The 23,271-nt window shown below is 44.5% G+C and overlaps 1 protein-coding gene across 1 annotated transcript in view; it reads right to left on the reverse strand.

The window, feature by feature from the left end:
• grik4 (glutamate receptor, ionotropic, kainate 4) overlaps positions 1 to 23,271 on the reverse strand; it is a 144,876-nt gene that overhangs the window by 13,424 nt on the left and 108,181 nt on the right. Inside the window, exons 10-12 of the mRNA XM_041940181.1 lie at positions 11,886 to 11,993; positions 3,798 to 4,001; positions 1,148 to 1,261 (exon numbers count right to left, since the gene is read on the reverse strand). Of these exons, the coding sequence (XP_041796115.1) occupies positions 1,148 to 1,261; positions 3,798 to 4,001; positions 11,886 to 11,993 (426 nt within the window). The remainder of the gene's footprint in view (positions 1 to 1,147; positions 1,262 to 3,797; positions 4,002 to 11,885; positions 11,994 to 23,271) is intronic.

Below are 23,271 nucleotides of genomic sequence, written 5' to 3' on the forward strand. Positions count from 1 at the left end.
CTTTAAAAAAACTACATACGCTAATGCTTAAACCTTAATAACTTTCTACACTTCTCTCTTATTGACCTCTTAATCTGGAATTTGGGCGTCAGCTGCGTTAAGTCTGAGCTAATTCAACTCTGTGACTCCGTGTGTGTCAGCCCCGAGGGACATCAGCTCCATATCACCCCCTCATGCTGCCTCCCACTTCAGAGGTGACGTGCGACCCAGCAGCCCGTTTAACGCTGCATCTGCTGCAGACATCGATTGATTCTCCCCAACTGTTGGCGCTCAATTGAGTCTCTCACTGCTACACCCATTAGCGCTGTGTGCTGACTATGGGGAGGTGAGAAGGAGGGAGGTGTACACGAGCAGGAGGAAAGGCAAGTAAACGTCCCTCTGGGATGCTACACTAATGTTAGCTACCGCACGTGCCACAACACCTCAATTCGACCTGTGGCCAGTGCCATACCAGGCCTCGCTGTGTCACCTTGGGTTTTGGGGGTGGACTGATGATTAATGGGCCACTGACTCTGCAGACACTGGCTCATTTCCACCTGCACGGCTGTTGCTTCACTGTTTCTTGCTTGGGTTTGCTCTCTGCGGAGGATGGAGGGCGTTGCGCGTGTGAATAAGATGGCCAAACTCATTCCGAGGGCAAGCAAAAAAAACAACAACTGTGAAACTGCTACATTCATCAGGAAGTTCGCACAGTAAAACGCGCCATCTGGTGCTGGCAAGATGGGGGGCCACAGCAACAGAAGGAGGAAATGGGCTAACACAGGAGAAGTGAAAAGAACTGGACACTATTAAAAAGTTGAGGCTGCAAGGACAGAAGGGAGAGGATGCTGAGGAGATAGAGAAGAAGCGAAAAAGCAGGACTAGGGTTGGAGGAGAGGAAGGCATTGTTTCGAAAACACACAGATGCAGGGGGAAGAGAGTAGCCGAGAGGTAAAGGAGTCGATGAGGTGCAAAGGGGGAGAGTTTGTGGAGGGATTTAGACAAACTATGAGTGATAAACTCCACAGGCCAAAAGGGAGAGTGTTTCTTTTCCAGCCGTTAGACAAGGCTCGACAGCCTGCTGCGGTATGTCCACAAGCTTTATGAGAGTCGGTTTGATGGTTAGAGTGTGGGTGCGTGTGGGGGAGGATGGTGGGAGCTTACTCACCAGGTGGACGCGGTACATGATGCTGATGCCGAGGGTCATGAAGGGCTTGGAGAAGTCAATGACCTTTTCACGCTCTGCAGTGATGGTGAGGCCCGCGACTGCCAAGTCAGCTTTCTGAAACAAAGACACACGGCCGTAACTCAAGTTAATGACATAACCAACTTCAGCGCTTGAAAAGAAGACGTGGATGACATAAGAAGTGGGCAACTAGATGCTAATTCTCTTATAATGCCCTTTTGTATCCCATAGCCTCTTTGTCCGCCAACAGCACTATCTTTGGTGAGGGTAATCCAGCATTGGCACTGTGTGTGAGTGTGTGTGTGTGTGAGCGCGTGTGTGTGTGTAGGGCACAAGAGAGATCAGGGTAACCAGTGGGAACGCTGTCAAGACAAATCACTTGACAAAGCAGTGGCTGGTAAAACACACACACACACACTCACACAGAAATGGTCAATGTATGCTGAACACCGGATGGCTCCCTACTAATAATACAGGCCAGCAAAGTGCAACTGCAAGGGATTTTTCATCTCCCCCAGGAGCAAAGAGTGAAAGCAGCAACGCAGTGCTCTTTGTCCGCTGCAGGAGAACTAAGAGGATTGGGGAGACGGAGTGGAATGGGAGGATGAGAGTGAGGAGAGAGGAGCTCTGCTGCAGCGGCAGCAGCACTGCAGACGCCACTCAAAATCCACAGCACACTGTTTGCATCTTCACGAAAGAGGGGCGCCTGAGACACGAGTGGGAGTGTTTTTGCCACAAAAATCCATTTTAAAGAGCTGAGAAAATATTTTCTTTCCATAATTATTCTAACCTTTAGAACAGGCTCAAAACGCCACCAGAGGACATTTGGCACTTCACCTAAAAGCCCCAGTCCCGCTATGTCTGAGCTCCAATTAGCGCATTATGCTTAAAATTTCCGCCTCCGTAACCTCGCCCCAGCCGGCACTCCTGCTGCCCTATCCTCAGCCCGCAGGCTTTGACCCTCCATCATTGGCTGTCCCGGCGTCCGCCTCATCCCTTTTCTCTCTCCGGCGTTTGAAAACCTGATCGCCTGCTCCCAGCGCCGGAAGGAAGCCACACACAGGGAGCCATCCAGGCAATTTCAACAAAGAAAGACAATGATCCTTTGAAAAATGAACACACACGTACGGCGTAACAGCCACTGAAATATTCATGTGATGATAGAATATTAATGTTGATTACTGGATTCCTCTGCCTGCCTGTTGTTATGCCTTCTAGTAGAAGTGAAAAAAAAAACCTACAATGTAATATCGGCTGTTCTGTACTTCATCACACCTGTTTCCACTTGCGTTCAGTCATATCACGCCATACCGGAAAAAGAGGACAAAATAAAACCTGTGAATGCGAGGGATGAATTAAACATTGCCCTCCAGGATGTAGTATTTCACTCCAAGAGTTTAGTCTGTGGCGATGCTGCATGCCTGTCCTCTCTAGCTGCAGCCCTGTGGATTAAAGAACCAGGACATACTGTCCTTACTCGTTGGTCAGGATTGTACCAGGCATGTCTCATTGTTAGCTCAGGCTGTCTGACACCCGTCAAACTAATCACCCTCATACTGTGAAATATTGTTTAGTCTGAGCGGCAGAGGCAGGGACACAGGTATCTGTTCTCCAGAGTAACCTCAGGCTCTCCTCCTCCTTTGCTGCTACCAAGGAGTAGATTTCACATCCTTTCAACTTTTCAACTTTCATCCTTCCAACCCTTTATTTTCTCTCATAATCTTTTTCACTGTGCCATCTTCCCGTGCCTTTCTAAGCCTTTCACCAAACAAGCCCAAGCCTTTATGTCCACTGTGGAACATCCCTCCAGATGTGCCCCATCCCATGACAAATCCCTCTCAAGCACGCTTCCATACGTTTTGTCCGCCCTCCGCCTTGCCACTCCACAGCTCGAGCTGCTGTCAGAGACACATGTTGACTGTTCTGAAGGTCAGTCCTCCACAGGCAACTTACAGGGGACGAGGGCGGTGGCAGGCTGTGACAATAACGAGAGCAGGCACTCCTTTGCTTTACATACTTAATGGCTTTGCCCTCCATTAGCCCACAGAATTGAGACAGATCACCTCTTAGGATCGGCTCAGTCGCTGCCTACTTCATTCCTCTTTCTCTCTTCCTCGCCCTAGTCTTCCTCCTCACTTTTCCACGCCTGCTTCACTTCTTCTCCTCCCTATCTTCACCCCTCAGCTCCCTTATATAACCTTATCTGCCTGTTAACAGCTACATGCAGCGTAGCTGCAAGAGCATAAGACCTCACTTAGAGATTTCACAGCAACAACATAGAGTGAATCCGGAGGAAAGTCTGTTAAGGTCAGTTCAGAAGGCTTAAGGAAAGGAGCTGACAGGGAACAAGCCACCAACAAGCCATGACTGTTTTGGAAAATACAATGCTTAAGCTGAAAAGGCCAACTGCTGAATGAAAAAAGAGTGTATGACATGAAGGAAAGCTGCTAGCTGTGAACTATATGAGAGCTGAGCGATACAATTGTGTGTGTGTGTGTGAGTGCTTCTAGGCCAAGCTTTGGACACTGGTGTACTTACATGAATATATGATGTGATAAATATGCTAATTTATGCTTGTAAGGCTTGTTTTCTGGCCACACCTCAGTCTGTGCACGTGTATGTATTTACATACCCTCGAGATGAGCTCTCCGACCATGCCGGTCCAAGTTCCGTTGGCTCCAGGAACGCCGTACAGTCCATCCCCCACCAGCCGGATGCGATACTTGAACTTGAGAATATCTGCCAGCTCCTTCAGCATGTCCACACAGAAGCCTTCGTAGCGGTCGTTTCCCTCCAGTTCCTGGTGGTTTGGCCGCAGCATCACATATGGGTTCTCCTGAAAAAACACATGGTTTGCATTGAAGACATCTCCAACTGACTGTCTATAAAAGGTAGCAAGACAAAGCAAGATGGAGAATAGAGAAGATAGATTTTATAACTTTTTTAAACCATCTTTTCAGCAGAAGGCTGGTATTACTATGGGACATGTAGAATTTAGTGTTTTTGATGGCTTGACCTATACTTGAGACTAAACATCAGGATATATTCGACTCTGTTGCTTTAACTTTGCCAGTTCTTCTTAAAATCTATCTCCTGAGAGGCCCCACAGCTTTATGTAAGCGTACAACCAAATTGCTAGAGTGCCTCTTTAATGTCTAATATGACTGTTTTACAGAACAAAACAATTTACAGTCACAACGAAAGGTGGAAGCGTCCCATATGTCCTCTGGAGGTCAGAGATCACGTCAGGTTTACTGCCTTCAATGAAAAGTGAGATGTGAGGATTTGAAGCACAGCCAGGCACTAAAATCAGGAGGAGGCAGGCGAGTGCTAATCTGTTATATCCAGCAAAAAGTGGATAAGAAACAAAAGTAGTTTTCCTCCCACCACACACACGCACACACACACATGCATACACACACACGTATTTACAACCTGTCTTTTAGAGAAGCAACTCTCTGTTCGGCGGTCTGTTTATTTATGGCTTGTTTTGTCATTTAGTTGATGTTGTAGGAAGATTTAAAGAGCCCCACAGTGGTGTATTTTGGAGCCACCCTTATTGTGCTATTTTTCATATAATGCAACTGTCAAACTGCTCCGCTCAGGCTGCACTACATCATAAAAAAAGACAGCGTTATGTACCACTTTGCTGTTGCTCTATCCCTGCACTCAGCCCCTGAATCCAGCTAAAAGTAACTTACTTTGGCAACATGACATCAGATAACAATGATTAACACGTCTAAGTGTTTTCCCATGCCAACACTCCCCATTTAAAAAAAAAAATAAACTGAGGAAAACAAAGCTTTGTTTCCTTTATCATTGGGGACAGGAGCCTTATTGGATGTTGTTCTTTTAACAACAAAGGCTCGTGTGCTTATGCAAAAAATTACACTAGTGCACAGAAATCAATTGAACTGTGGTCTTGTTAGGTTGGTGGCTACTTGTGTTACATAAATGCCTCCGGTGCGGTGTTTGTAATTCACCACAGAGTCATGTGCGTAAGCCATTCAAAGCCACTGTGACAGCTCTCAGGAGGGTTAAGCATAAGCAGTCGTGTTGCGGTGATGTATTCTGAGGGCTGTGTGGTAGCCGGCTGCCTCACACCGAAAAGCCACAGAAATAGCAGTTACACTGAAATTGAGATTACTTGAGAACTTGCTGCACACTGGGTGGCACAGCTGTTACTGTGACCTTCCCTGTTGTCATGGCAACCGCTTGGTTCCACCTGTGGCGCCGCACGGATGACACGGGATTGGCCCGCTTCGCCTCTTTCTCGCTGCATCGACGGACGGCAGGACCCACAGCCTGCTGCTCCGCTGTGATAAGAATGAGTGCGGAGTATCTACTGATGGACTTGCTCCGCCTGCTCCTCGAATCTGCATACGGATTCAAATGATCTAACCAGGCTCATAGTTCACGCTGTGTCGCAACAATAACCTGCAGTCTTACAGAGAGAGGAGGATGACAGAGAACGTATTACAAGATACAGTAATGTGACATGTGTAAATGGTAAGGATCAGCGATTATTCCCTTGTTGTCAACGCTAACGTTTGTCACCTCGCCAAAGCCAGATACAGGTTATTCTCCTGCGCACTCTTGTCCAAAAAATCATTAAAAACACCTCAGTGAGCCACCCTGTTGCACTGGGTGTTCTCTCATCTTAACACAATAGCTTATTTTGAGTTGACATACACACACACACACACACACAAACACACACACACACACATACACGTAAAGCAACCTGCTGCTGGAAATACACACTGACCTGCCTCCTTCAAATTACATTCATATAATACTGATTTGTCTTCCTAATTACGGCGTGCTGGGGAACATAATTGGCGCCTGGATTATGTTCACAAGCAACATTTTTCAAGTGAACGACATTTTTGCATCGCACTCAAGTCGGGCGGGATGGCGAGTGTCCAAAGCTCAAGGCTGTGACATTGGGATTCATGAGAGGCCCGTTTGTGCTTCTCTTAAGGTTTGGAAAAAATGATTTTTTTTGGGTTAAATGCTAATACAGCTACCACATCAGGTCTTGTGCTTAAGTCGTTACTCATCAATATTAAAAAAGACTATAGACGTGTAAGCGCATAAACAATCCACTGAAAAGGTTTATTATGCTGCAGTTGCTATGACATCTTATTGCAAACACATTAATCACATGTTAATTTTTTTGACTTGCCATGTAACAGTAATTTCTCATTATGCTGATAAAAAATGTAATCAAGGCACCATTATGTTTCCCTTCACAACATATTTGCTGTTGCAGATTAGTGGCATATACAGTCAATGAGATTTCTAGGAGACGAGGATGCATCTGTGGCTGAAATAACACCAACAGATTCATTGTTTTTGCTTTTTTACCTTTTTCAAATACTATATATTCACAAGCAGTTTTTTTAAAGGCATGTGTTGTCAGCGGGAACACCTGGACTTAGACTTGGGGCCAAAAAGAGGCCGGAGAAGTCCGAAAATACTGAAAGGCGGACTAAAGAATTGTTTCATTGGATTTACTCACAATAACAACACAACAGCAAATAATCAGCTTGTTCTTTCAGAAGGTAAAAGAAAACAAAAAGCTTCTCACGTTCAGACATCAGTCAAGTTTTCAGCCAGTTAGTGACACCAATCTATACAAGTAAATCTGTCCGTCTGTATATTAACTCCTTAAAACAGATGAAACACGTCACCTCACTGCCCTAATGTGACACCTCCATGCTCATGTTTCACCATACAACACAATATAAATGCTAATTTCACAGCTCACAGACAGCTGAAGCGTTTCAGGCACCGACTTGCAGTCAAGCCAGACCGACTCTAACGTTTTCACTCTCCTTCCAATTTCCGCAACATTATTACAGAGGTTGGCTTTCATAGACATTTTGTACATAACGCGAGCCGGACAGGCAAGAAATGAAAGAACACGTCTATAGTCTGTTGCAGCCACTTAACAGCCCCTCACACCGACAGACCAGGGGACCAATAATGTGCCTGGATGAATGCATGTTTGTGCCCCACTACAACACTTTAATTAAGCAAAAGCCGTAATTCAATCTCCAGCTTCTTGTTGATTTATGTGTGTGAAGAACAGTAAAAGCATTCTATATTTAGAGCAAATGGCCGTCGTCATCCGGATGCCAGATCTCCTCGAGCTAGGAAATATTGCCTTGGTATCTTCCCTCCATCCCTCGTTGTTGACCTGGTTAAGTGCAGACTAATAAAATCAGACCTGGCAAACATCCATCAATCACACGAGTAAAAACCCAACAGCATTCAATAACACAGTGATATTAAGCCAATATGTGTTTTCCCCTTTTTCCCTTTTACTCCTGTGTCTTGTTTCAATTTGCCTCTCTTTCTCTGAGCTCCAGTTGCTCTTATAAGAACGACGAGTCAAAAACGTCTATTAACCGGATCTATGTGGGGCTGCAGAAATGGAAACTGCTATTAAAAGTTCACATACCTGCTGCAGTTCATACTCATCCAAAAACTTCCACCAAACACAAATCACTGAAAGAATGACTTCCGCTAAAAGCCTTTGTGAAATTGAGAACAAAATCATATAAAAATAACTATACAGAAGGTATCAAAAGTCTGTGCAGGGGCATGAAAGTGCTGTCTTCTGTGAAGGCAAAATCACAAGGAAATTCCATCTACCTCCTTTTCCACACCACAGCAAAACAGCAATAAAGCTGTGGATTTGAAGCTATAAAGAAATGCAGACTTTTAAAGCAGCCTCTTATTCCCAGGCCACGAGGAGTCTGGTTGCGGACTGATAACTCTGGAGGAAGAAGCGAGTGCACATACACACACATAGAGACACAGAGCGCCAGGTGCACCGGTGGGTGTTGTTCGCGTTCAGCTTCGCACACCACGGTGGAGTTTCCCCTTTTAAAACCTCAGGGTGTTCAAGATGTCTTCACACAACCCTTCTCGCTTTCCTCAACGCTTTTCTTATCCTTAAAAAGTTGCTCTCCAGAGCCCAGCAGACTGCCAGCTGAGATATAATTCTCTCACAGGGGCTTGTAGTCCTGTTTGAGGAGGAGCCACAGAAGCTCTGACAAGACTGGGTCAATAGGGAACGGGCTGGGTCACGTTAATTTTCTATGCAGCAGATTTCAACAAAATGTTTTGTGCTTGACGGGAAAACAATAAAAGCTAACACAAATACAAATGAGATGAACACAGAGAGAGAAGGAGTACAAACTTGAAGAAATGGGAACAGATCCGTGCATGTGCCTCAGTGCCACCGATCCCGAAAATCTGCCTCTGTGTCTGCTTTTATCAGTCAGCACCGTTGCATTTACAGTGCACTGTTGGAGTCTCAGCGATATGTACGGGAGAGGACACGAGAGCACTCAGCGACACGAGGGCAGGCTGCAGGAGAACTGAGGGAGTGACCGAGAGCGCTGTGGTGGACTAAGACAGAAATGTCACAGCAGTGACTGCAGGTTTCTGGCACTAACAAGAAAAATAGGTCGGGATTTAAATACTGAGGCGGAATGATTGCCTAAACAGTGGTGTAAAGCTGGCACCAAAGACAGATGTTCGTACAGGTAAAGCGCCATTTGATTTCTCTCACAGAGGAGGAATAACAAAGAGTCCTGCATTCTGTGAGCGCTGAGCATGAGTGGTATTTAAGACCCTAATTAAATGAGTGATATATTAACATCTGAGGGTGTTTAATGATTCGCTAAAGGCATTTCACATATTGGTGGCTTTATGCTGGGATGAGTATTTTCTTACGATCTACCCTCTGCGCTGTTGCAGCTTCATAGAGAATGAATGATTAATGTTTGTTTGTGTGCATGGTGGGAGAGAGAGGCTTGATGGTGATCGGCTTTTGCAGAAGGGGCACACATGATGAGGCTCGCCCTGACACGCGGACTGAAACTTGAGTCGAAGGTAAAGAAAAAAAGACTCAAGGTGTGCGAATGGGATTCATTTGTGCGCACTGCAGGAGAGTGCAAAGCCAAACACAAACAAACACTGCTTGTTTGAGCCCCGCTCAGCGATGCTCTCGGAATCACAGCCTTCGGTTCTGGGTTGCATGGGGAGCTCGGACCCCGTTATGCACTCTGCAAGCGTAGCTCTTATCACTGATGCTCCTTGATTCCAGTTTAACCTTGGATTCACACATTTGTTGAGAGGTCTGTTCAAAAAGTTATAGAGAAGTCAACTAGCTCCACTTGAAAAGATGACAACCTGCAGCTCTGAATATCCAGCAGTTATGCAGTCGCAGCGCAAATCACCCGGGATGAAAGAACTGAAAATGTTGAAAAGAAAACAGATTATTCTTTCTACTGCTTGACATGCTACTGTATTTCAGAACAGGGTGAAAGCACGCACGATTTAGAACAACACAACCACAGAGTTTTATCTGGAGGATAAAATGGACTATTTCTATTACACCAGTGAGGCTACTGAGGGTATGAAGACGCTATTTCACCTAAACAGAGCCTGTAACAAACTCAATCAATGACTACAAACACATGGCTTGTGGCCCAGCAGTAAAGTGATAATCAATTCTGCGACTGCGTCTTTTTTTTTTTCTTCCGAAAGCTGTTTGTGAAATGGAAGTGGGAAGGTGACGGCCATGCGTAGGTGTAATGAAACTTCCCTGCAATGGCCGGGTGAACGTGTCAAGAGTGCACATGAACGCACTAATAGCGAACGCACGCACGCACGCACACAAACGCCTGCAGGAGAGCATCCATAAACACTGTAAGGGCCAGCGCGAGCACACACGAGCACACACAGACTCGCAGGCTGTTGCTACAGGTAAGGAATTCTTATGGAGGCTTTCAGCTATGGCTCGTCTGCCGCCCACAAGAGATAACAGCGACACAGCAATCACACCATGATGAATGAGCTGTGATAGGCACTGAAAATTGCTCCTTGGTGGCTTCCGAAGTTTGGTCCAGGGACTCTATATCTCCAAAGTGAAATCAAAGCTCTGTGCTCGGCCAATTCTTTCTTTCACACCTTCTTTCTGTTGTGAAAACATTGTCTAATTTGTACTCCCCCTCACCCAAAGCGCATATGCACACACGCGCACACACACATCTCTACCCTCCCCTGTGCCCTTCCCCTCCCGTGTGAAATGAACCATTCCATCTAAATCCCAATCAGTCTCAATGAGACCAGTTGAGACTGAGCAGAGTTGCTCAGTGGCAAAATATGGCAATATGTCCTCCCTTCATTCCCACGGCTCAGCGGCTGATAAGCCAGCCACTCAGAATAACACATTGGGCCAATTGCCTCTGCTTACAAGCTACTTTGTGTTTTATCGTCTGATCCATCAGTGAGGAGGAGGAGCTGGGCGAGTGACAGTCTGTTTGTGTGTGTGACTGTCGGTGTGTTTGTGCGTGTATCAAGAGACGAGGGAGGACTTGAAACACATGCAACTGACTGGAAATCTGAATGGTCTCATGCCATCCCAACATGTATCCATTCATCACCGCTGATGTTTCACTGCAGAAAATCGCACAGAAGCCCCATCAAAGCTACTGTAAAACAGAGAAGGCAGCAGTATACTCTTCTCACACGGGTTGGAAATTCCTAACACATCTGTTGTGCTAATTAAAACAGGTAATTTATTAATTGATGAGCAATTAATCACTGTTAAGAACCGGATCAGTCAGGAATATATTAACCGTGCAAAGTTCCAGCACCATTTGTGAATTGCTTAGACATTAGTTCAGTGTGTGTTTAGGTGGCTTAGTTTCTAGTTTTTTTTATTAAGAAAGTTACAGATATGCGAACAGCTTATGACTCACCACTGACTATGTTGATATGCTAATAAATAATAACCAGGAGTTCTAGCTCATATATCTGCAGGCATCTGGAGGCTATGAGGGTCAATATGCTTCAGACGAAGTGCTCTACAGACTGTCAAATAGCAGCTACAGCCCCCTCCATGCACACCTTTCCGATGCTGAAAAAAGTCTGTAGGTGAGAAAATATGTGAACTTACCTCTCAAGCTCTCTGTGATGCTTTGCAAAAGTGCACACACTGTATTTACGATTCAATGCACTTAGACTGCAAAAAACATGCAAAAGAAACAGGAGGTTTGGAGAGAGGTTGCGGAGGCGGCAGCTGTGGCCATTTGGAACAGCTATTAACAGTTTTGCTTTTCATTAATACAAAAATGAGATGTTTTAAGCGCCCTGCATGTTCAGTGTCAGGCAATTTGCCCTCCAATCAAGCCTATAAATTGCGTTGAGATATTACACTTAACCCTTTTGAACTTGTTAAATAACCACAAGCGGAGCAGCAATTCTGAGCGAGTAAAAAAATGACTAAAACCAGCTAAAAAAACGTTGTCATCAAGGAAAAGCTCGTAAGATTACTATTTGGCGATTGAGGACATTTCTTAAAAAATGCATCCCTTGTAACAGGTAGCACAGAGAGAACTCACAGGATCTATATTCACAACAGAGGCAAAGAATGGCTGACATGGTGAATTATTAGCTCCTGCTGATGCACTGTGATATAGCCTCATCTGAAGTACTCAGGGCAAAACAATTGCACAGCATCAGTTCCTCTGATCCCGAGAGGACCGAGTTTGGATCTGAAAATACAAAATGGGCTTTTGATATGGTAATTGTCTGTCAACCACTGAATGTCAGCCACATGCAGATCAGACCAGGAGTTGAGCTAATAAAACGACTGCTGATGTGTGCCTATCAGCGCACATACAGTGGTACTTACTAATATTGTCGTGATGGTAAGAGTTGTGTTGAAGAGGGTGTCTGTCACATTGATTGATGGAAGCTTTCTCTCCATGGACAGTCCATCTTCTGAGTGCCACAGGCCAATCTGTGAAGACAGTGCGCGCACACAGACACACACACAAACTGATCAGTCACTAAGTCAGCTGGAAAAGGCCAATAGAAACAATCTGTGCTTAATTGCCTCCCTGTTCTCTGAAGGAGAATCAGTATGACCTTCACAGAAGACAGCCAAAGACGGATAGACAGCAGTGGACAGATCACCACGTTTGTGAGAGAAGGTGAAAAGTTAGCGGGACTGCAAGAGGAAACAAAGACAACATGTGTGTGGCTCCTTGAGGAGCGAACACGGGGCATGTGTTCAATCAGAGGCAACAGAATGCATTCATTAAACCAATTACCGGCAAATCCTGTGGCGCAGAGCCACATTCTCATTTTCATTACAGCTCGAGTGGGTATTCACACCTCCACCTCACATGGTGTCTTTCCTCGCAATCCCCTTTCAATCTGTTTCGGCCATCTCCTGCATCGTTCATTTATTTGCTCGATCCATGTTTCTCAGTCGCCAACTAGACGATGACATTCTGTGCAAACATGAGCATTTTGTGAATCTATTTTGTCTCACTGGTGATTTGTCAGACCTTGGTGATTTGTGTGCTCTGACCTTGAAGGATTTACATTGCTCCTCTAATGGCTGGGAAAATGCTGCAGCCCTGGAGCTTATTAAAAGCTGCACAAGAATTGGATAAAGTGAAAAAAGGTAAGGTTGTCCAGTAAAACTAAAAACTACATTTTGAGGAGCTTTTGACTTTCCAATTTACTCTCTACCTGTGCTGCAGTGTGCTGTATCAGATCTTCTATCATTACTACTATTATTATTATCATCTGTCGGTGATTATATGGTGCAAGTTCAGACACTGGCGACACCACACGAGCAGAACTATTGGCAAAACAATTTTCCTTTCCTTATCTTGTAGCTTCACAAGCTATCATTTCATTTACGTGGCTGACGCAAAAACGCACAAACTTAATGTTGATAATAAGAGGAGCACCATGTGTTGGCACAGATAATGTACAAAATATGTCTTTTTATGAGTTTGTGCAAGTTTCATTGATGTAACTTATCTGCTATGTACATATAATATATGAGGAATATTTTAAGGTTACTCCTATTATCCTATTGTTATGAACTGGTTGGAAAAAATGTACAAAGTATTCCTAAAAACAAACCGCGAGACTCATTGAGAACTAAAATGATGACAATTGAAAACACTCTGTTTTTGGTCATTTACATTCAAACTCTGTAATCTACCTCATTATATAAACATTGCCATACTGTAGAGAAACAGTATCCCTTATCATAATAATCAACCTGCCTCCATTATGAATATTATATAGGAGGAGTAAATGAGAAAATATGGCACCTAATTTAGCCTTGATACAATGCTGGGGTGAGTCAGTCCATGTCACTGGAATGAGCTCTGTAATCACATGCTAGAACACCTTTGGGAATGTTCTCGATGGATGGAGTCAGACTGGATAGGATCAGTGATTGAGGGCTGATTTGAAAAAGAAAAAATAAAAAGTTACAGTAAACAAAGCTCTCCCAGCTTGGTCACAGATTGTTTCAAGGCTAAATTGACAAAATTCTCAAGAGACTTCAACCCATTCATGTTGATCAGTGCCTACATTTGGAAGCCGTTTAACCATCCTCCTAACGCTGGTGATGAATTCTGATGCAAGATCTAAAAAAAGGAGAAAAAAGGAAGAGAGAGCTCCCGGAATCAAAGATTTCCTTTGAGAGTGTATGATCAAAAAGATCTTTCCTTCCATTTCCTCTGGTGTACTTGTTGGGAGAAACAGCACCTTGCTCACACAAATAGACCAGCCCTACCCAAGCCCCCCGAACAACACACGCCGCACTCTGCTGCTGATGGCCTCAAGAAAGAGAGGGAGGAAATGTGAACATACTGTAGCACGACCAAAAAAGGGACCCGCGAAATATGGTGTTCAGCAATCAACGTACACAATCAGTTCTCAGAGCCGGTGGAGGTGGCGGTCTGTGGCTTGGCTGGGCTCAGCAGGGGTCACCAAAGGTCTGACCACGGGGGTGACTGAGAGGGTAATGGGAAGGGGTGGCACCAGGAACAGGAGGTGGAGAGAGAAGGGAGAGGGAGATGAAGGAGCTGTGAAGAGGAAGGGAGAAGAAGCATATGCCGGCAGGGGAGGAACTGGCCCTTCGGTGGCCCGGCCGTCAACTCTCTTTGAGCTGAGAGAGGGAGGAAATAGAGCTGTACTGTCTGTGAGTCACTCCAGCTAACAGGACGGAAGACATATACACCAGCTGAAGTGAGCAGGAGCGCACGCTCAGGAGAAAACACACCGTGACATTTATCAAACAGACTGAAAACCTTTAATGTTGTAATTATTCTTTCTGAGACTTCATGCAATAAATTACACTTTTTATTATTGATTTGTGCAGCAAAAATGGGAGGCTACTCATTATATAGCACAAATAGGATGAAAAGACGACAACAGTGTCTAAAATTTGGAGAGACACCAATACACAACTAATTAAATTGATTAAGTATTAACCAGGGCGCCACACAGTTGCCATTAATATCACAGCCAGGAAAGAGCATCAGTAATCTTACATGTCATTTCCCTTGGCGCTCATTCTATAATAATTCTGTAGGTTGGGCAAACTCTAAAGTGAAGGGAACCCTAACCATCGCATTAATCCTTGTGAAGCAACAGCATTGAACCATTGCATAAAACCTCATTATACAGGCAGCACAGCCCGAGAATCTATTAGACTCATAAGCTTTTATCATACAGAGAGGGAGCTGCATATTGCTATACACCAGACTGTGTTTGTGTACAACAATATAAATAGCTGTAACTTGATGTTTCTCATTTGCAGTGTCATTAATTTGGTATTTACACTGCAATTACAAAAAATAAGTACTGCGCAGCACAACCAGTGAATCTTGGAAGTAAATTCAGACAAAGTTTAGACTGTTGACGAGTGCTGTGCACTATTTATTTTACTGAGTATCAGGGAGGTGGGAGGAAGAAGAGGGTATAATAAGAGAGAGGGGAATAGGAGAGGAGTAAAAGGAAGAGACTGGGAGGGAAATAGAAAGATGCAGGCGAATGTCAATCACTCACTGAATAGGTGCGGCGAGGCTGGCGAATTGAAGGAAAATCAATGAGAAAGTATGAGAAGCAGTCAGCCAGGGAGCCAGAACATAAGGTGGGGAGAACAAGAGAAAGAGACAGCAACTGAGAGACAGAAAAGAGACGCACCAGGAAAGAGAGAGAGTTTATGTGAGTGCAAAATAAAGAGAGAGAGAGCGAGGAGAAAGAGACCGAGATGAAGAAAGTGACAACAAGTGGAACGATGCGCCCAGCGACGGATTACCCGGGGTTCGTTCTGCAACCTGGAATTACAGCACGAGGAAAAGATTAGGGGGGCTGCTCACTGAAGCGTCAGGATTGGCTGATTTCCCTGTCAGAAAAATGCTGTATCCAATAGGGTGTGGCGAGACTGCGGCGTGACAGACGCATCCATCATATATGAGAGAAGCAATAGCTACCATTATCAAGCATAATGTCATACAGCCCACTTACACCGAGGCTAAAGCATTCAGGTGTCACGGCCGCGCAAATGAGTCGAGGACAGAAGTGTGTGTGTGTCTGTGTGTGTTTCTGGCATTGTGCTTGTATATGTGCATGCCTGTTTGTGGCTGTGTGTGTCGCAGAAACATAATATCCTCATGGGCCTCTGAGGATTGACTTTTATTGCTCTTATAGCAACATTATGCTATCTCAGCTTGATGAAAATATGCTGAAGAGGATGCAGTTTTTACCCATCGGCGGACATTACCACCAGTTGAATCAGCAGCTAGCGTCCCGGTTAAAACAAAACAGAGGGCAGTTATATTTAGAGTGCACACACTCCGCCTCACAATGACCACATTGTTCAAATGACGTGCAACGGCTTTGTATTAGTGTGTGTAGCTGTTATGGATGTTTTCTCTACAGAACAGTGAGTGGGAAAAACGGGCTATCTTTTTGTAGAAGCTCTCTCTGGTATGACTCATCATCAACAGGAATGAGACTAATCAGGGTGGTGCCGTAGGCAAACTTCAGGTGCTAGACAAACACAGGTGTTGGTGTAGGTGGCTTTCACTGCCATACAGGAAAGAGAGGATTGGGCAAAGCACACAGTCATGACTCCAGAGCTGATTGAAGAAAAGGAGCTCCATTTTTTTCGCAATTCTCCTGCTATTATTTCCTCCTGGATGTTGAGAAAAGCAAATGTGGCTAAAGCTGACCTGGCTACACTTTTAAAATCTGTTGTTTTGTTACATCTGAGCACACGCAAATGCACAGTGTTATTTTAGATGTGGTAATTCATCCCAAAGCTAGCCATCACACTCATTATTTAGCATTATGGCGGATAACGGCGTTGCTTGTTCAAGCGCCGAAATGAGACACAAACTGCGGGTTGAAGAGAAGGACTTTCGGCTGTCAGAGCAGATCTTCAAAGCGGCGCATCATGTTCTCCGAGCGCTGCGTTCCCTGTAGAGCACACAGCAAACAATGGATGCCCTCGCAGCCACAGTCCCAGCTCAGCCTTTGCACCCCAACAACACTGACTATCCAAATGTCTTCGTCCCAAGCAGCCATATTAGTAGAGACATACTCTGCCACTGGGGACGGAGCAAGACTTTTAGGTGTGTTCCGGTCCTCAGAGCTCATTACCTTGGTGCAGTCCTACTCTATTTCAGCTCTTCACTCTTCTGAAAGTTCAGTACGAAAATGTTTGATTGTCTGACATGATTATGCGACATTTATGGCAGATAAAAATATGACTGCAGAAAGACACCACTGGAGTGTCCATGCATGAATACCTGCTTTCATTTATGCATCCATTACATCTCCAAGGCTCCACAGCAGGAATACACTATATAGTGCTAAAACCTCCTACACAGAGTTCGAGGAGGCTGCGTTAATAAAGATGAGATCATATGTGTAATCACATTCTTGCATTCATCTGGGGTGGGATGGGCAGGCTGTGAGCGGGGTGGGCTAGAAGAATTAATTTTTGCAATAGACAATAGACAATAGAAAAATTTGCTTTATTTTTTATCTTTTTAAAATGTGTCTTTACGTTATGTTGTTTTTGTTACTTTGCTGCCCTGCATAAGTTCGAGGCAGACTAAGGTGCATACTGTACAGAGTGCACAACAGATCAAATGTAAGTGCTTTATAAATTAATAAATAAAAAACAATGATGACAATGAAGGTGGCATGGGGAGAACAGGCAAAAGTCGGTTTCCTCTCACAGTCCGAAGACGTGCAAGTTAGGTTAATTGGCTACTCAGAATTTCCCATTGTTATGAACGTGGATGTGAGTGGTTGTTTGTCTCTATATGTCGGCCCTGTGATGAAGTGGCTAAGCGGTAAGATAAGCGGTTATAGATAACGGATGGATGGATGATCACAATGAGTGTGATATCAAATGGGAATGCCTCAGGGACAAGACTACTTGGAGAACAGACTGTGAGCGTGAACCTGACTGTACCCAGAAGAGAGAACACATGAAACAATATCTATAAGGCGAAGGTTCCTCTGTAGCTACATTATATCAAGAGTCTTAGTAGGAATTCAAGGGTGCACTTCTCAGGCTGATAAAAACAGAGACACAGAGGCAAACTTGCAGGCACACAGGCACAGAGGCACTCAGGCACACACACATAAATTTGCATGTACATGCATATTACACACATACACACACTCAAATACTTGCACACACACACACACACACACACGCCCAGCCAAGCAACGCATACGCAGTCTCACCCAGCCTTGAAATCCGTTAAGACTGGGGGATCTTGCAAAACAGCTCATCCATTCTGCTTTTGATCTATTCCCCATCTCCAGCCTGCAAAGTGCAAACTGAGAAAAACAAAAGAGGAAAGGGGACTGCTGTACGTCTCCGAGAGACCAAACAAAGGAGAGCAGTAGAGACACACAGAGGATGCCGGTGTGTGTCGACTAGTGATGTGAGTCTCTGCTTCGACAAATTCAATATGACTCTCAATATGTAGTCAAAGATAACTTTGAGCAGAATGAATATTCAGTATGACTTTATTAATTCCTTATTTGATCTCATACAGTGTTATTAGCAACAATTCAATGTGCTTTGACTGGTGCCACAAAATGTGTGTGACATACCCATAACTGCCTCTAATACACTCATGTGTTTTGTCTAAACACGTCTGTGTTTTGGGAGGGAAATAGCATCAAACCTTGTCTCTGACCAACTTAAGATTTTACTCCAAGGTTTTGACTGAATCTCGGTCAAGAGCCGAGAAAAAAAAAGAAAAAGAAAAGTGAAATGCAGAGAGGTCTTGAGGGAGAATGTGTCAAAAGAAAACTAATACGACTTCTAAAAAATGCTGCCCAGCTCTCCCCCAGTCCCATACATTTAAATCAACAGCTGTATCGTGCAGATGACTCAGTCTCCACCGCTGCTGCATCCCTGCTGAAAATGACTGCGTGTGTCCATGTGTGTGAGTCTCACACAGTATATAAATGCACACGAGATCTCAGAATTAAACCCCTCCATGTTAGGGCAGACATTCTAATTACACTTCAAAAGCTATACAATACATTACATTTATGGCTTGTAATTAGTATCCATCCGCATTTGAGAAAATTAAACGAGGAGAAATTTAATAAAAGTGACTTGAGTCTTTTGCCAGGAGATGAGTTCTTTCTTCTCAAAATTCATAGCCTCTCTGACCCCCAGGACCGGGGACATTTAATTCATAACATGCAATAAACTGGAGGAGACAAAGCCGCTCATAAACTGATCCATGGCTCTGTGACTGAGCATCAGAACGCTGAACATTAGCAGGAGGGCGTGTGGCTTTGACGCTTTACAGAACAGTTTCCTGCATCAGGCCACTTTTTCTAAACAAGGTTTACATGGCGTTGTGATAAAGATTGAAATCAGCGTACACTGAGCAGGGAGCATCACTAACAGCAGACGAGATTAAAGCAACATAAAAGAAGGAGCTCCCCCAGGGAGGACTGAACATAAAAATGAAGCGAGCGTGCGAAAGGTTGTTTGAGGGAGTGATAGAAAAGACGATACAGAATTCACACTTTTAATTTCAGCTTCCAGGCAGATGACTCCTAAGTCTAAATTCCCTGCTGGAACGGCACAGAGCACCTTCAGTCTCCTCAATGAAATGAGCTCAAATGGGAAAAAAGATGGCACATTAACAAGGTGAGATAGAATAATGGATAGTCCTCAGAAGCTTATGTGCAGCAAAATGCCAAACAAACTACACACACCAATAAAAATATACATTTAAACACACACAGTCTACTGAAGTATAATACTGACAACAAAACCAGAACGCCCAGTCCTGATAAGCTTTTGAATGTTGTTGTCAGAATATGGATAAATCACTATATTAAGACCCAGTGAAGAGAAGAAGTCTTTTCCCAGCAGGCTTTAAAGTCCCTTGATCTGATCCTAAGAGATGCTGTGTAACTTTTCAGGGACAATTTTATTTAACAGTGAAATAATGCAGCTGCATATTCTGGCAAATAAACACTAATTTATACCAACACTGTCTCTCTTGCCCTGCTGGGCAAATAACAGTTTTCCAATCTATTCTTTGTCCCCAAATAGTTGATAATGTACACACCTTTGTTGTCTACCAGATGGGGTCGTATCAGCAGCATTGTCCTCACAGATTTTAACTTCACTGGCATTTTATGAATTTTGCAGGGTGTTTTTACCACGAGCGCCTGTTAAATCCTGACCCTGATAAAGACACATATAAAACGATTCATGGCAAAACTCAATTTGCAGACCAGGAATTTATGTGCAACACCAGCACACCTTGTTTTAGGAGGCCATCTGGAGCACCTTTACATCTGATTACAACGGTCACATCTTGCAATGTAAAACCAGCTGTAATTATTGTTTGCAATTACACAGCTGTAACACAGACACCGACTTGCTCTCTAATAGTCTCTCTCTCTCTCTCTGTCTGGCTCTTTCAGTCACACAAACACACAGTCGATACATTGAAATGTGTTTAAACTGCACAGCTGGAGGAGATCAGAGGGACGCCTCGGTCTCTAAACTTACTCTAAGCTCAATGGCAGTAGCTCAAGCTCCAGCTCTTGTGTATTAGACCCTGTATATCTATCAGACCTGGTTAAGATGTACTCCTCTCTGCTGGAGCCTGAGGCAGAAAAAGAGATCCAAGCCGTGTCGTGGTGCGCTGAGCTACACCAGGCTCCTATGATAATGTCCTTCAAGGGAAGGAAAAAAAGGGTGGCGGCAGTCTTGAATCTGTCCACCTGCTGTGCACCAACCACACCTCTCATCCCCTTACATTTTCTCTCCCCCTCTCTACTTCGCTGTACCTGTACCTTTCCCCCCCCCTTCCTGCTTCCCTCCCTCCCTCACATTGCAGCGGCGGCGAGAAATTGAATTGAGTGCATCTGCATCCGCAGCAGCGGGGGCAGCTAGAGTAATAGCGTTCTCAGAGACGGGGTGGAAGCATAGAAAAGGGGAGGGGAGGAAAAAGGCAGATTGCCGTAATAAACACAGGAGCAGAGCTGACAGGAAATAAATAAATCCAATAGAAAAGAGAAAGAAATTGAACGAGCACATTCACCCTTTAACTGGAGGAAGTCTTGTGTAAATAACACAGCTCAAATCATTTCTTGCAAATTGAAGTGGTGCCCGTGCAGTATGTATGTGTGTGTGTGTGTGTGTGTGTGTGTCCGAGAGCATGTGCATATTTCAGGCACTCGGCGTTCCCTCAGATACAGGGAAGCAGATGCGGATAAAAAGAGTCCCCTCATACTTCTCCACCTCCGTTCCTTGGCTCCACCTCTAAAGACCTTGACACAAGGACACCTGGGGAGTTAAGTTTATTAAAAAAAGCAATCTGTAAATGCAAAAATGATATTTCAGGAAATTGGACAGGATGTACTGGGGTGGGCTTGAATGATTTAACAATTTATTGATGATCTCTTCAGAAAAAGATTCACTATGTGGAGAAATGCACAGGAATGAAAACATGGGACAAAATGTATAGGAGGAAGACACCATGAAAAAAAAAAACATATCCAAGGTTAAAGAAGCGTTTTGCAACCAACCTGTTATCGACATGACATGAACAAAAGGTTTGTGCTGCGGCTGCTGCTGCTGAACAAATGTAGAATCTATTCAGGAGGCAAAATAATCAAAACGAATTTGACTGCAGTGTCCAACGTGGCAAGAGTATTCTCCACTTGAGGTGGAAACCTAATCATGTATTTAGGTAATTCACTCTTAATGCTGCAGCAAATGTAATCTACACTGATAAAAGGGAATGAGCTGGGACTCTTTCTTTCTATTTCAGCTAATCTGTCAGTGGCTGTTTGGGCAGCTTGCACACTCGCCCAGGGAGGGATTTTTATTACTTCAGCGGAAGTGTTGGTAAAAAACAAATTTTCAATTTGATTTGAAGATGGCATAAAACAAAGTGAGAAAAAAATGTGCAGCTTCAGGGACAACTGGTGTAACCATGGTAAGTCCCAGTCACTGAAGGAATGCCTTAAAATCTCTCATGCTTCCTACACCAGTCCAGCTCAGTTTGAAGCCTGGTAGCCATCAACCTTGCACGAGATTATGATTGTGTTACAATGTCAGAGCAAAATCTATTCCTGAGCATTGAATTTTGCAAAGCACCTGTGGACTCGATAATTAGAACAATTTGCTCTGAGTCATGCCGGAGTCGGCCTTTGCCCTTTTCCAATTCTGGCCAGCACGTCCTGCTGTAACCTTCTTCCTGCTCTGCAGCCTCTTCCAGTCTCTCCAAATGACACTTTCACTGAAAATATTTCTCTATTGTTTCTCTCTCTTCTCCCTCTCAGGTGACTTCTGTACCAAAGCTGTGATTAAGTGCCTCCATTACAAAACGTAATTAGCGATTCTCCTCTTTCTCTAGGCATTGGCCAAGAGTGTTGTGCAGCTCACCAACCCCCTGCAATGCACAGAGATGCACACGTGTGCATGCAGTATGTGCAAACGCGCACACGCAAATATACTTGAAAAAGGGACACATGGTAGCAGCTTACATAGCACCCTTTCTTCTGCACTCTCTCACACTCTCACACAACAGAGCCTAGCGATGTAACAGGCAACAGCTTGCCTACCCCAAACTGCAATAATTACTCATTTTACAGCTTCCCCCAATTAACAGGCGTGCTGCTGTCAATGAGCTCCATGCAGAAAATGAGGGCCAGTCTACTGAGACCAGGGGGCTGCAGAGAGGCTGGACCGCTCTGTCAGTATGGTGTGTGCTGCTGGCTGGCAGCCTGCAGTGTGTTTGTTTTGGAAAAAAAGACTTGTGTCTCTGCTAAACATGCATAGATGGCAGTGGTCTCGACGTGCTCGATTGTGTGCCGAGCCAAGAAGTAGGCAGCGTGCGGGGGCTGGCACTGACCCCATCATTGCTCACACATAAGCGCTGACACACTTCGTATAAACATAAATGGCGCGCGTGCAGATGAGACTGCGTTGGCACGTGGCAGCACGTACGCACTCTGAACCGATGTCAGATACATCAGCTGACCTGCAGCCGAGTATCACAACACAGTGACAACAGCTCTCACACTTCTGAGCCCACAGAACAGAAAATGCTGTAATCTGTTCGAGCAACAAAGGTGTGAGTTAGGAAACTGCTCCATCTTTTGATGTTCCTGGAGAGGAGGGAGCAGTCCGTGCGTTCACAGGAACAGGTTGAGTTACATTAGCCATGTGTATCTATCCGGAATGATACTGTTTTACAGCATACCCCTGGTGTTCGCACCATCTGGAGTATATACACTCAGAAACACGTTCACACTTGCACAAGCCAAGATACTTTTTCGTATTAGACTCTTTTATCGAGCTCATTACACTGGTTTGTGAAAAGACGTAGCAAAAGGATATAGAGGATTACAGTCTATTCCTTTAATGTAATACGATTAGTCACTCCAACGGGAAATAGGAGTGAAGGTCAGCGTTGTTGACTTTAGTAGTAGGTGTGGTGACAGATAAAGTAGTGAAAGTGCTGCAAAAAAAAATTGCCCCAGCTGTTATTTGACATACAGAAATATTGTCTGACTATCTCTAGTTTTATAGCTTCGCCTTTGCCTCTTTTCTTTCTGTCCTATTTTTCTCTTGCATGCCCTTTATGTCTCATTTACTTTCTGCCTGTCATCCTCTTGTCCTCTTTCCTCATCTGTCTTCTCGCTCCCTCTCGCTCCCTCCACCTGCCTCTCTTTCCTCCTCT

This window comes from Chelmon rostratus, chromosome 7, assembly GCF_017976325.1.
Source record: "Chelmon rostratus isolate fCheRos1 chromosome 7, fCheRos1.pri, whole genome shotgun sequence".
Lineage (NCBI taxonomy): Eukaryota > Metazoa > Chordata > Actinopteri > Chaetodontiformes > Chaetodontidae > Chelmon > Chelmon rostratus.